This window comes from Crassostrea angulata, chromosome 7, assembly GCF_025612915.1.
Source record: "Crassostrea angulata isolate pt1a10 chromosome 7, ASM2561291v2, whole genome shotgun sequence".
NCBI lineage: Eukaryota > Metazoa > Mollusca > Bivalvia > Ostreida > Ostreidae > Magallana > Magallana angulata.
Genome location: NC_069117.1, coordinates 40,759,046 through 40,774,002, shown reverse-complemented (window position 1 = coordinate 40,774,002; position 14,957 = coordinate 40,759,046). Strand labels below are relative to the sequence as shown.

Here is a 14,957-nt window from a genome sequence, read left to right as displayed (position 1 = left end):
TGGTCAGAATTTATTTTGCCGTTATTGATGTGTACAATGATTTGGAAATGCATTTCTAATAGTCAACCAAAAGAGTGACAATCGTCGTGATATAAGAGCGATACAGAGCTCACTATTCTTTGTTATGTAAACAAAGCTCGGGTTATGGTTTTGTTTACATTTTGAATGCTGAGAACATTCCAGATTTAGACCTAAAATAAATGAGATATACGTAGGAATATAGTTTTTTTCTTTTTTCAAAACGAATTAGCAGATATAAGAATTAGCTAAAAAGAACTTTTACTGATATTTTGAACAAACGTAAACAAAAACATGGCTCGAACCTTCATAGCTTGTTTACATAACAAAGAATTGTGAGCTCTGTGTCGTACTTATAATTCTACGACTGACACTTATATTTTGGTTGATCATTAGAAATGTATTACTGAGCATTGTAAACAATAAAAAAAAACTCTGACCATGCCGCATTAACTCTACATCAGTCATTATTCCGAGAATGAAATATTTGCACATTTTGTTGTTGTTGGATTTCTCCAGTGTAATAGTGAAATACGAGGGTCAATCAAAAAATACGAAGACAATGTGACTGTCTATCAAATATCTTTCATGTAAGTCATACTTAACAGATTCATCTGTGCACCAACACTTATGTTATTGATATGCAAAGTTTTAGTCCATTTGATGAAACGGTATTTTTGTTACCCCTTTTTAAAAAACAACATGTTTTGTCACCACGGCGCATGGTAACGTTCAAAACATGACGTCAAGATTAAACAGTTTATAGATATACCCCATCTTTATATCACGCTTATTCTCTTGTGCCGTTCTCCTTACAATTCAAAATGGCACTGAACCACTTAATATATTATTTGCACACTTTTGTTGGAGAATCATAAATCAGTTCTTTAAATTTTTCATTTTCTAACCGTGTATCTCTGAGTTTACAGTAAGGATAACCCTGAAGGTCGGTTGACGTTACTTATTTTTTGACCAAATATTTACAGATATTTACAGATATTCTACTCTCTTTCGGACTGTTTTATATTCAAAATACAATTACCATCACCCTCACAAAATTTATTACAGTTAAACACAAACTTGCAAATAATTGTTGACTTATTTTTTGAACCATTGAGCATTTTCACAGCTTGTATCCTATGATAAAACATTCATCCCAATAATAATCTGCTTCAACTGAACCTGAAACGTCGTTTTTCATTTTAATACTGTACGAAGATATGCCGTACGTGTAATCTAAACTCTTCAATCATATGCATTATCGATATTAATATTCAAGACACACATCAAAAGTTTTTATAAGTTTTATTAACTAAGTTCATGATAAATACTCTTCAACAAATCATCCCAACTTATCAAGATAACTGATCAGCTATGGTGATAACATATTTTGACTTCTTTGTATACCTGTAGTAATGGGGGGGGGGCTGTTTACAAATACACAAAACAAACTTTGATAGTTAATCAGTACATTGATTTAATACCAACTGTATGGAAGAATCGGATCACACCTTTATTCAATACTATGATTATAATGATAAACAAACCGCTTCAAAGTAAAAACGTTGTACAGTATAGAGACACAACTCCTTCATCAATTAATCATGAATTTTTAATTTAAAATAAATTAGTTTTCATAAAATGAAAACAGAGACATATTGAATTTTATTTCTATAATCAGTAGGTGGTAAATAATAATGTCGTTAACCTTATAATACAAATGAAATATACATATATCTGGTGTCACCATTAATTAATTAATTTCACAAAGGTCTTAGTAGTTACCAGTTTCAACTTTCAAGCTTGTTTCTTATGCCATTATATTAGCCTGGATACAGAAATCAAACTATCAAATACAAACAAATTCTAACAAAATGAAGAAAAAATACACAGAAAATGTATATTTATATAAGCAAATAAATGTACACAGATAAATTTGTTAACATTTTTCTGGACAGATTCCACAATACATATTATATGAGGGAAGGTAAAAGTCTAGAAATGATATAGGTTGTACATATATGAGGGTTTCTTTTAATGCTTTCTGGATGAAAAATTAAATGAAAAAAACCATGTTAACTGGTACTAAGTAATTATAAATGTGTTGTTAATAAATCAGAGCTTTACTTTAAGGTACATCAACTCTCTTTTCTCTCCAATCAACTTCTACTTCACTGGTAATGATTTTCAAAAAAAAAAAATACATGATTTAAATGCACCCTATTCTGGAACACCATGCTGGGCAAATTTTTACAGAAATTTCACTTTATCATCATAATCTCACGAAATTATTTCAGAAATTTCTGCAAATGAGAGTTATATCCATTAGCAGAGGGACAATAAACCCTTAATCAAATACTAACTTTATTGAATTTATCTGTCAGAGGTACAATAGGCTAAAAAAAATTCTTCATTTTCAGGTGGATTTCATACAGAGGCAAGATGAGTGTGCAAATATTAATGCATTAGTTTGCAAATATATATAATTAATATCATTTGTGCAATCTTACTTAGAGCAGCTAAATAACATTTAGACTAGATTTGAGTGAAGTTCAAAATTTCCTTATTCCAAGTAGACGGAAAGCTTCGTTTCTAGAACAGCATCTAAGCTAAAAGAACAGCAAGAGAAGATTGACAAAAGGATTTCCCAGGCATGGAATGGTTGGGGAATGTAATAACAATACATACATGTATATTCCACTACGTAGGGTTATTATGCTTGCTGCTCGTCAATAACAATACTGTCAGTGCGGTGATGATTCATTAACAGAGTTAACTATGTAATTGCTATAAATATCACAGAGTACAGGAGACGTCCCCCGGACGAGAGACTTCACGTTTTACACGGAGTTTCCTAAACAATGTGTCAATCTACAAATCAATGAGAATGGCACATTTTGCAACAAAAAAAAATAATAATAATAATGCAAGGTATGGTGGATACACAGGGTGTAACAAAAGAGTGTTCTCTGGTAGCTCTACTTGGGAAGCTGGTCAATGGGGTACAACAAATCACAGTAGCTGTTGTCGCCAACTTGCACTGTACTTGCTGTAATCGTGTACGGGAAAATAAATCCTTTTGGCCGATATTGCTTGGTCACATGGTTACAAAATTAGCAACACAATGGTGATTGGAGGTCTTGCATACGTCTTTTAGCTTTCATCGCTGATCAATCGTCGTCAAGTTCTCTTACATACGCTAATGGGAAATAACCATTCTGAAAAGACAACACGCAACTAAGTAATGTAATCATGAAAGATAAAAAAAACAAATTTCGATTTTTAATTTTTTTTTTTTTTTTTTAATTTCAGAAGGCACGAATATAATTTTGACAAACCTTCCCCGAAATGCAGTGTTCTCCCTTCCACCAGCCTTTATCATTTCCTGTCTTGCTCAGGATGGCCACCTTGTCCCCGCGACACAGGGATAACTGAGACGTAGCCGTCGCTGCATAGTCGTAGACCGCCTCTGCGTAGCCCAGAATGCGGGTATCTGTAAACCCAAAGTAGTCATCTTTACAAAAGGATTCTTTGTATGTCAAATGTATGGATCTAATTAGTCTACAGATTCTATCTTTTGCTTTTTAAACATCACAATTTTTTTTACTAGCCTTTATAGTAAACTTTTCAAAAAGTAATGGTTGCAAAATTGTATAATATTTTAAATAATTTGTAATGAGCAATCTGACAATTTTCTATCTAAAAAAAAATAGATTGTCTTGATAAAAAAAGAGAAAAAGATTTCATAAGCATTAATCAATTGAATTATTAGAAGAGAAACAAACAACTTATCAAATAAATAAACATTAAATGCTTCATCTAACAAGAGGCCCAGGGGCCACATCGCTCAGCTGAGCAACAATTGCCTTAATTTTGATCAAATAAGCATAACAGTATGAAAATATCTTGACAACTAAGTACAAGATCTTGCTAAAAAAATTGAAAATCTTTCAATTTTTATCCACCTCTTTTTTTGGCAAATACCAAGCCCCTTTTGTTGTTGTACCTGTAAACAGATTTTTCTCTATTCCTATACACCTCCCCCCCCCCCCATTTCGTGGCCCCGCTTTTCTCTAGGGAATCATGGTTTCATCAAACTTAAATCTGCATAACTTGTGCTTTCACCCTAAGTACTGAGTTTTGAACCGAAAACTTTCCCAGAATATTTTTAAAGATTAAAGATTCTCTGTATATTTCTATGTAAAAATTCAAACCGCCACGAGGCCCCGCCCTACCACTAGGGACTGTGATTTTGCAAACTTGAATTTACACTACCCGAGGATGCCTCTACAAAAGTTTAAGCTTTTCTGGCTAAATAGTCTTTAAAAAGAAGATTTTTAAAGATTTTCTCTATATATTCCTATATAAAATTCATCCCCCATTGTGGTCTCATCCTACCCCTGGACTATTATTTAAACAAACTTGAATCTATACGATCTGAGGATGCTTCCACTCAAAACTCAAATTTGAGCTTTCCTGGCCTAAAAGTTTTTGAATATACGATTTTAAAGGATTTTCTCTATATATTCCTATGTAAAACTTGATCCCCCAATTGTGGCCCCACCCTTACCCCGGGGACCATGATTTGAACAAACTTGAATTTACACTATCTGAGGATGCTTCCACTCAAATTTGAGCTTTCCTGGCCTAATAGTTTTTGAGAAGAAGATTTTACCAATATATCCTATGTAAAACTTGATTCCCCCATTGTGGCCCCACCCTACCCACAGGGACTATGATTTGAACAAACTTAAATCTACACTACCTGAGGATGCTTCCATTTTAATTTGAGCTTTTCAGGCCTAATAGTTTTTTAGAAGAAGATTTTTAAAGATTTTCTCTATATATTCCTATGTAAAAATCCATTCCCCCATAGTGGCCCCACCATACCACCAGGGACTATGTTTTGAACAAACTTAAATCTACAATACCTAAGGATGCTTCCACTTTAATTTGAGCTTTTCTGGCCTAATAGTTTTTGAGAAGAAGATTTTTAAAGATATTACCAATATATTCCTATGTAAAACTTGATCCCTCAATTGTGGCCCCACCCTACCCCCGGGGACCATGATTTGAACAAACTTGAATCTACACTATCTGAAAATGCTTCCATTTTAATTTGAGCTTTTTTGGCCTAATAGTTTTTGAGAAGATTTTCAAAGATTTTCTCTATATATTCCTGTGTAAAACTTGATCCCCCTCTTGTGGCCCCTCCCTACCCCCGGGGACCATGATTTGAACAAACTTGAATCTACACTACCTGAGGATGCCTCCACACAAGTTTAAGCTTTTCAGGCCGAATAGTTTTTGAGAAGAAGATTTTTGAAAAATACAAACAAATTTTCAATAATTCTCAATTATCTCCCCTTTAAAGAGAGCGTGGCCCTTCATTTGAACAAGCTTGACTCTCCTTCACTTAGTGGTGCTTTGTGTTAAATTTGGTTGAAATCTGCCCAGTGGTTCTTGAGAAGAAGATAAAAATGTGAAAAGTTTACAACAACGACAGACAACGGACAAATTGCGATCAGAAAAGCTCACTTGAGCCTTTGGCTCAGGTGAGCTAATAATTTAAGCATAAGTTACTGAATTTTTTCTCACTGCAATTTTTTTTCAGGCTTCGAGGCAATAAAAGCAAAATTCTTGATACCTTTTTAAAATGTTTAATTTTTCTGTTTATATCAACTACAGATTTAGTTACCCTTACAATTTTTCTGCTTAAACTGATATTATATTTAGTAATCAATTATAACCAATATAGCATAGTACCCAGTAAATACAGGTAAATCATTTTTTAAAATAATAATCAAAGATCATCTTATCACTACTGCATGAAAATATATGTTAATTTGTAAACTAATTTTTAAATTCATCATTACTTAAAGCAAAGCATGAGAAACAGTTAAAAAACTCAAGGTAAGCATATTTATCAACATAATTACCAGAATTGGGTCCTTTGGAACAAAAGACAGACACCAGTAAAGTCTATACACACTAACATTCATATAAAGTTAATTTCTTAATTCCATTTAATGAGTACATGTGTATCGTGCACAATTCTTGTATGCTACATTAAAATTTATTTTATTACATCTCAATTAACTTACTAGCACCTCCTCCACTTTGATTTTTGAAAGGAAATTTCAGGGTAGTGTCCAGTCCTGGAAAACTGTCTGCCAATGAGTTATCTTGATAGAACTCTACTAATTCCTGAAAATAAAATGCTACAAATTAAAATGGTTTAAATATATTTTAGACAATCAAAATTTTTTCACAATTTTTTTTTTATTATTATCATGAAAATTATGAATGTTTAAAAGGGTAGCCTGTCTACATACAAAGGAAAACGATGCTTCATTCCTGGAAGCACCCTTTCATGTGATTATTCCTCTCACCTTTACAGATTTGAAGTTCTTGTCTACACAAATTTTATAGAATCCATCTTCATCCTTGCGAACTTTAATATGTTGAACACTGTTATTTCTAAAATTCAAATTATACTGACAAATTATAACCCACTTTACCTGAGTTGATCTGGAGTCGGCATGCAGTGACAGTAGACTAGCTTGAGCTGGTTTGAACAGGTTCATGCTTCTCTGCTTAAAAGTACTTACACTTCTATAACAGCAGACGTCAATGATGAGGTAACTATAGAAGAGGAAACTGAGGAAACCCAACAGCATTATGGAACCAAAATGTCTTCTGCTTACCGGTATGTTCCTTTCACTTTATACTTAAACATTTAACTCATTTTGTGGTGGGGGTGGGGGTTTGAAGGGTGTCCTCAGTTTGATGAGCAAGTTTTTTGGGGGGTCTATATGACAGGCTACAAGTCTTGAGCCAGCGAATATACTCACAGGAAGAGAAGAAAAGAATTTAGTATCGGCTAAATAAAACAAGCCTTCCGCATTCTTCTCCACTCGGATGTGACGGACTTGGTTATCATACCTAAAATATACAGGGACATGCAGAAATTGTATCACTGAATGACATTTCATGCAAGAAATAATGCCACAGTTCAAATACAATGTATGTACTATTCGTCTGTAAGAATGACAGCAACAACATGCACAGATATAAGGATAAAAGTTCTGATGTATAGACAGATATTCACCAACATGGAAGTTTTACATATACTACAATGTAAACCGATCTTTCTTATGCATTTAACGAAGAGTATAAAAGCCTAATACTGACTACAAGTATTCTTCATTTTTATATTTGTATGTTTATATACAATATCTTATTTAAATTTAATAGCTGTCATTAGCGGACACTTTATTCATCGTCAATTTGAAAATTATAAGTAAACATAGTTCTTCAATTCATTTAGTTATCAAATAGGATTGCTGTCAATGTACATATATGTGTATAAAAAAATACAATAGTAGAAAGTAAAATATAAACAACAAATAAAAACATGTAACTTCAAAAGGAGACATCTTTCTACAAATGCTGACTACCAGTATTTTTCATTTTTATACATATATGTATGTTTATAGACAAAATCTTAGATTAAATTGAATAGCTGTCATTAGCGGACACTATTCATCATCAGTTTGAAAATTATAAAAAAAAACAAAACAATCCATTTAGTTACCAGACATGGTTGTTTTCAATGTACATGTATGTGTAAAAGAAAAACAATAGTGCAAAGTAAAAAATTGCCATTAAAGAACAAGTAACCTCAAAAAGAGATATCTTTCTCCTTTTTGTTGAAGAAAAAAGGCATAAAAAATAATTTCCCTACAATGAAATTTTTCAATTTAAGAAACAACAGCAAGTCTTTAAAAGTAAAGTCATCGAAAGTAAAATGAAATGCATGCAAGTTGATCTCTAGGACAAAAAGCCCTTGGGTAAAACTGGTATCACTCCCTTGAGAAACAGTTATACAACGTGTATATTTAGTTAACTATGACCAAAGCAGCAAAATATTTTATGCCTTTAAAGATAACTTTGGTGGGTACTTTGCCATAAATTGACATTAAGTAAAATAGCAACAAGTTTCCCATAAAGTCAATGTTTGGCGGTGAGCATAATTTACTTTATCAATTTTCATTGCAAAATGTTGTTCAACTTTCAAAAAAAATTGAACTTGTGGCAGGCAACTGGCACACAAAGACACATTAAATTTCTATTAATTTCATGTATTTAATACTCAATTCTAACAGTATTTTTTGTGTTAAACCATTGTCCCCCTTGTTTATATGTAACCAGTATAGAGATGTCAATAAAAACCAACAACTGAAAACAAATTTTGATTAGAAAAACATATTTGTTAAAACCAATATTACACCTATGAAATAAATAACCAACTTGAAGAATCATATCATGAGTTACCACCTCCTTCACTATTATCTGAACCACTTCAGTCTATTATTTTGAAAAATATTTGGTACGGCGGCGTGGAAGAGACAAATGAAAAAAAAAATCTTATTTGTTCGGACGAATTAGGATTTGTTCGGACAAAATAACTATTTGGTCGGACAAATAAGTTATTTGTTCGGACGATTTAGGATTTGTTCGGACGAAAAAGCTATTTGTTTGGACGAATAATTTACACTACTGGCTCTAAAAACTGCTGTCCTTATGAAAATTTCCTGTCATCCCCTGTACATCGCCTGTACATCCCCTGTGTGCCCCTGTTCAGAGCCCCTGTATACCCTGCCATCCGTTGTGCGCCCCTGTACACATCCCCTGTGTGCCACTGTAAGCCCCTGTCACTCCCTGTACGCCCCTTCATCCCATGTAAGCCACTGTATTTCTCTGTGCATGCCTCTGACATCCCCTGTACGGTCTTTAACTGCTCGCTTCAGTAAATAAATAGCTTTTAATTTATTCGGATTTTTAAAAATTTATATTTAGCATTCATGTTTTTAGACAGTGCTTGTTTTTCTTTGCATTTCAGAGAGGGCAATATTATTACAAATCTGAATAATTTTGACTCAACTAGACATAAATCAAGATATATACTTGTATACCGATAAACCGCATATTTCATTACATGTTACAAACAAATGACCGTGTTCTGTAAAAAAAAAAAAAAAAAAAAAGGAAGAAAAAGAAGTGGAGGAGTGCGTGAAATTTGCAATGTTCTGTGCCACGTTACCTGTCTGAGCTAAAGCGCATAATAACACAACATGATCAGCACGTGCAGATAACCACACACCGATCGAAATGATGAAATGATTGATCAACTATGATTTGACTGTTTTCCCAGTGTAATGATGCATGGAATTGAATAGTCTTTTTGAAGTTCATGTAAATCGCTTTTTTTTTTATAAATCATGAGAGAGACAGAGTGCACTGATTTTTAATTAAAAGTTACTAATAGTTTACCCTGGAATTAATTTCCTAATAAGTAAACATGCAGTCCTAATTAATATTCATAACCAATTCTCTATAATTATTTAGATTTACTTAGAGCTGTCAAATTGAGTTTTGATACATCAATGTTTCATTCCACACCAGATCAATTGATCAAAGAACTTGAAAACACATGATTAACAACTATCTGATTGAATCTACAGTTTTCAAAGGAGAGGATGTTGACATAAATGTTTAATTTTGTAATTCGTTCCACAACAATAGTACCTAAATGTTATACATGTACTAGTCACTGATGTTTCAAGGATGTTAGGACAGGGGCGACAGAGGCAGTCCCCGCCCCAATAATTTTTCCAAAAAATGAACTTAAAAACTTAAAAAGATTAAGACTGAATTGATATCTAATTACGGCGTTTAGACATTCAACAGTGCATTAATTACATAGGTTTAACAAAATACCAGCTTTGATAATCAATTACAAGTTGTTAGTTAGAAACAATTAATCTCATATATTTTATGAGCTATGAAAATATGAAAATATATCTAATATGTAAAGCACACGATTCACGAAAATCTATTTAAGGATTTTTAAACGTCTTTGAAGTTCAACAGAGATTGTTTAGTTGAATCAAATTTACGCACTTATACTGTTATACATGCATATGCGTTGATCTGTTTCGGAAGGGGGGGGGGGGGGGCTCTTAGGGATATTTATGTTTGCAGAGATGGAGATCTTAGACCTATTTCAGGTAACTTTACAATGAAAAATTAAGAAATTTGAATTTTCTTAAGGTTGTGGTTGATGCATATAAACTTCTTTGATATAAATGTGAGTTGCGTTATCTTGATACACATACTCCGTCGTCAAAGGTAAGAAATAAAGATTAAGTACAACTTTGCTTGGTTTTTTTATATAGTGCCATCAAATAAGCGACAACATTAATAATTCATCAAATTCAAGAATAACTTGACACATTGTAGAATATAAACTTAAATCTGTAAATAGACCCCCCCCCCTCCCACTCATCGATCAATTTCGCTGCCACAATATGAAATATCTTTCAATGCCTCTACATTTTTACAATATTTGGGATATTTTGCTGCCAGAATATATTAAGCTCAATTCTCAAAATCTGTCAAAATCTTGCATGTCGATAAATGGCGGGAGTAATATTATATAAATAGTGCCTGTTTGGGAGGGTAACAGTTGAAATTGAAACTCCGAGAAAACCATTGTCAACCGACGCGAAGCGGAGGTTGACAATGGTTTTCGAGGGGTGTCAATTTCAACTGTTATCCTCCCAAACAGGCACTATTTATTTTGTTATACTGAATGTCTTTTTTAAAAAATTTAAGAAAATTTTACTGCTTTTATATAGGAATAACGTGAATTCTAGAGCGAACCGTACGCGCATAATTCTCGCGCATGTAACATTTTTTAATGTTACCCGTTGCCAAGTGCGTTGCTAACGCTGAGGGTAATAGTAAATATTATTAACTGCGTCTTAACCAATCAGATTTCAGTATTTAACATGAAAGTATAACAATATTAGTTATGACATAGTGCAATTTTATTTTTTGTGTTGTTACTAAAGAAAAATCTGCGTTGTCTATAATGGGCAACTGCAGGGGATGCATCTCAAGATCTCAAGGGGAATGGGGGTGGGGAGGGAGGCAAACAAAATTTCCTTTATCCCTTCCCCTAATCGGGAAATATTCCTGGATCTGCGAATGATCTCATAAACTGATTTAGACTTTTCTTTTCTGCGTATCCATAATTATAAATTCTCTCTCTCTCTCTCTCTCTCTCTCTCTCTCTCTCTCTCTCTCTCTCTCTCTCTCTCTCTGTTATAATACTTAAACCAAATATCTTATTCGTCCGAACAAATAACTTATTTGTTCGTACAATTAACTTATTTGTCCGAACAAATCCTAATTCGTCCGAACAAATAGCTAATTTTTCCGGTCAAATAACTAATTCGTCCGAACAAATCGTAATTCATCCCCACAAATAACTTATTTGTCTGAACAAATAAGATTTATTTATTTTTTTCATCTGGCCCTTCCACGCCGCCATAATTTTGGAAATTTTAAAAGTCATTGAAATTCTACATGTCTATATTATTTCAGACTGTCATATCTAGTCCTTCACTTCTTTTCTAGATAAAATGTAATAGAGATTTTCAGAATTCAAGTATATCCTTTATGAAGTATAATCAGCTTAAATATGGAATTTTCAACCCCCCTTACCCTCTCCCATTTTACGAAAGTTTTAGCTACATCAAACTTTTATTAGCTTTAGGTTCCTTTTTCAAGCCACCTTCGGATTGTGTTGAATAGAAATTATGGAAATGATAAAACACGACATCACAGCAATGACAAAACATAACAAAAATATTTAATTTACCGAAAACCCAAGGAGAGCTCGCCTTTCCTTCCTGGATCTTCTGACACTCGTATTAAGAACGTCCCGTCTGGCATGTGTTCCATTCTGTGGTTCGCAGTGTCTCTACTCATTGAACCGCCGAACCTATAATCCAGATTATTATAAAATGCTTTTCAGAATTTGTCGTTTTTGTAAATTACCAAAGAAAGACATTTATTTAATCTTAAGATCAATTCTATGTAAGAATCAAAATTCGGTGGCCACGCATAGTCACGGATTTTCTTCATACTTGACAATTTGATAGACGTTGGTGAATAAAAAAGCCTAACACCATTTGTTTGTTGCTATGTGGTTCCCGTTGCCATGGTAACCGAGGGTAAAGATGAAAAATGGCATTTTAATGCTTATTTGAGAACATATTGTAAGTAATGTGCAGAACTTGGGGTTTCAAAGGTAGAATATATTAATAAAAATAGTTGTCATTTTTAAAAGGAAAGAAAAAAATTCATGGAGAATCGCATGTTTTTAGAGCGTTTCCATGGTTACTAAACATAAATTTTTAAATCTGTTTTCTTCATCTAATTTGAATAAAACGTGCAAATCTTGGATTTTTTGGTAAATATGATTGTGCAATTAGGAATTTAAATATGAAAATTGAGAACCGTTGCTATGGTAACAAGCTTAAAAATAAGGAAAATTATAATATTTTTAGGCATTTTTAAATAGATATTATTCACTTATAATGAATAAATATAAAAATCAAATGGTGAGAAAAACTAAATTATGTCCTTAATTTTAATGAGACTTGAAAAAAATCTGAAATTTTCTAAAAATACCTGCCGTTGCTATGGACTTTTAAAAAAGTAAGAATTTCTTTGTGATTTTTACAACAAAGGTTTTTGTGGTTTATAATGAAGATTTAGAATATTTTTACAAGTTCCAACTAAAACAATTGCAAATAAATTCTAAAATCAGGAATGAAAGCATATCAAAATAATCTTCAATTTCTCAGTTTTTCTTAATTTTTGGCCTTATTGCCATAGCAGCGGATGTCAATTTTCATGATAAAATATATATTGCATGGACATTGATATGGATGTAAGAATTTAACAGTTTCCCATTTGGGCTTATTAAAAAACCGCAGAAAACTGATTTCAAAAATTTGTAACGGGTTCCATGGTAACATTTTAAAATTAGTGGTTTCTCCATCAATTTTCTTATATAATTAAATAATTGAAAATAGGACAAAGGCTGTTTAATGTCTTTGATAGTTAACATTAGTGGGCAAAACCTTTATATATGGCTTTAAAGTAGGTAAGTTTTGCTATTTTCCCATCTTTAGTCTCGGTTACCATGGCAACGGTTACCCCCAGCAACCAACTTTTAGTGTCTTTTTGCGTTTTACACCTAGGTGTGTCCATGTATGAAATATAAAGAAAATTGGTGACTATGCGTGGCCAGACCCTTTTATAAATCATTGATTCTTACATAAAATTGATCTTAAACCTTTTTGTACCATTACACTGAAAATCTCTTAAGTTTGCAAAAATTCGTCATTTTATGAGCAAAAATTTCAGGTTCAAGCCAATTCAAAATAAGGTAAGGTGTATTATATCACTTGTTCAGTACACAACTGTGTCAGCACAACATACCAATTATACACACTGAGCTGATCGGATGAGCGGTCATCGTCCACCACATTACTTGGGGTTCCATTATCAGTTCTAGACCTTATTTTAACATCCAAATAGGAGGGTTTTCTCCGAATCTGGTGACAATAAAAAGCCATGAAGTGTTGATATATTACACATAATAATTTGTAAGCCCATCAAAAGATGATTGTCCTTGGTTTCAAAAGCAGTTACAGACGTCCACATATATCATTCATTAGAGTTTACAAACTTGCGTATTTCTGCACAGAATTTTAGAATAAAAGAGGAATGCAAAACTCTCCATAACAGTTTCAACAACAAACAAACAAAAATTCTGCTATTACAGGATTTCCATATATGTAATCTAACTTGTCTCTCTTAATTTATCCCCATTCAACACCCAAATAAATGAGAAAAAAAATTAGGGTCTGAAGAACATAAAAACAATACTATCGCATATTGGAGCTTGTCTCAGATATGCGCATTTATCTCAGTAACTATTAGCCGGAAATTTTGAGTACGATCGGGTTGGGTTTTATCGGGTATTTTTATATTAGCTACTTCCCATCTAGAATAATCCCCTTTCTAAAACAAAGACGTAGTAAATTTGCTACAATAATTTTTAACATAATCTTGCTTTTTTATCCCACCCACCCACTACCCATACTTGTTAGAATGCACATGGTCTTTGTTCTTACTTGGCATGATTTACTTAGTTACATATTACATGTATTTTATGTTCATGTGAATCTTTTAGAGCGTATACTGCTGTGGTTTTCCTTTTATTATATTGCAGCTGTACACTGGTTCATCAAAACGGCTACACTCGATAACGTCGCGGTGAAAAAATCCATATGGCGTATTTCGACCGCACCTCAACACAAATGGAAGAGTCGACACATATTCTACGCTCATGACGTCATATTGGACAGTTGATCCTAATTCAAATCCATAATGATGGATATGCACATGTGAAAATTCTTGTCCATTTACTTGTCATTCAAGGTTGCTTATATTATGTATATGGCTTAAGTATGGTTAAAATATTTATTAGAACGTTAATGCACTTGCGTTTACCCAGTGCATGCTTACGTCATATTTGCTTATTGATAATTGATAACGTCATATTTGCTTGTTGATGACGTCATAATTACGTCATAGTTGCCTATTGATAACATCATGTTTGCTTAATGCTTGTTGCTTTGCTTTTTGCTTGCTTGCTTTTGTTGGGGGCGGCCCTGCGGTAGCCCCCATAATTTCAACGCGGCAAGAAGCGCCAAAGAAACTATTCTCAGATAACTTGGTTTTCATGTCATCCATAAGGTATCTGGGATAAATGCATAGGGTGAAATTCTTCTAGCAATTTACTTAATTATCACTGCAATTTGGAAGGTTACATTACTTAAATTCATTGGAATTCTTTGGTGTATATATATATAAATATATATATATATATATATATATATATATATATATATATATATATATATATATATATATATATATATATATATATATATATATATATATATATATATATATATATATAATAAAAAATAACAGAAAGCCGATTCAAA

The 14,957-nt window shown here is 32.8% G+C and overlaps 1 protein-coding gene across 1 annotated transcript in view; it reads right to left on the bottom strand.

The window, feature by feature from the left end:
* Positions 1 to 1,353: 1,353 nt before the first annotated feature.
* Positions 1,354 to 14,957, bottom strand: part of LOC128191334 (proto-oncogene vav-like) — a 40,217-nt gene continuing 26,613 nt past the window's right edge. The window contains exons 4-9 of the mRNA XM_052863408.1: positions 13,381 to 13,496; positions 11,750 to 11,872; positions 6,873 to 6,963; positions 6,123 to 6,225; positions 3,357 to 3,511; positions 1,354 to 3,236 (exon numbers count right to left, since the gene is read on the bottom strand). Coding sequence (XP_052719368.1) covers positions 3,189 to 3,236; positions 3,357 to 3,511; positions 6,123 to 6,225; positions 6,873 to 6,963; positions 11,750 to 11,872; positions 13,381 to 13,496 — 636 coding nt within the window. The 3' untranslated portion in view covers positions 1,354 to 3,188. The remainder of the gene's footprint in view (positions 3,237 to 3,356; positions 3,512 to 6,122; positions 6,226 to 6,872; positions 6,964 to 11,749; positions 11,873 to 13,380; positions 13,497 to 14,957) is intronic.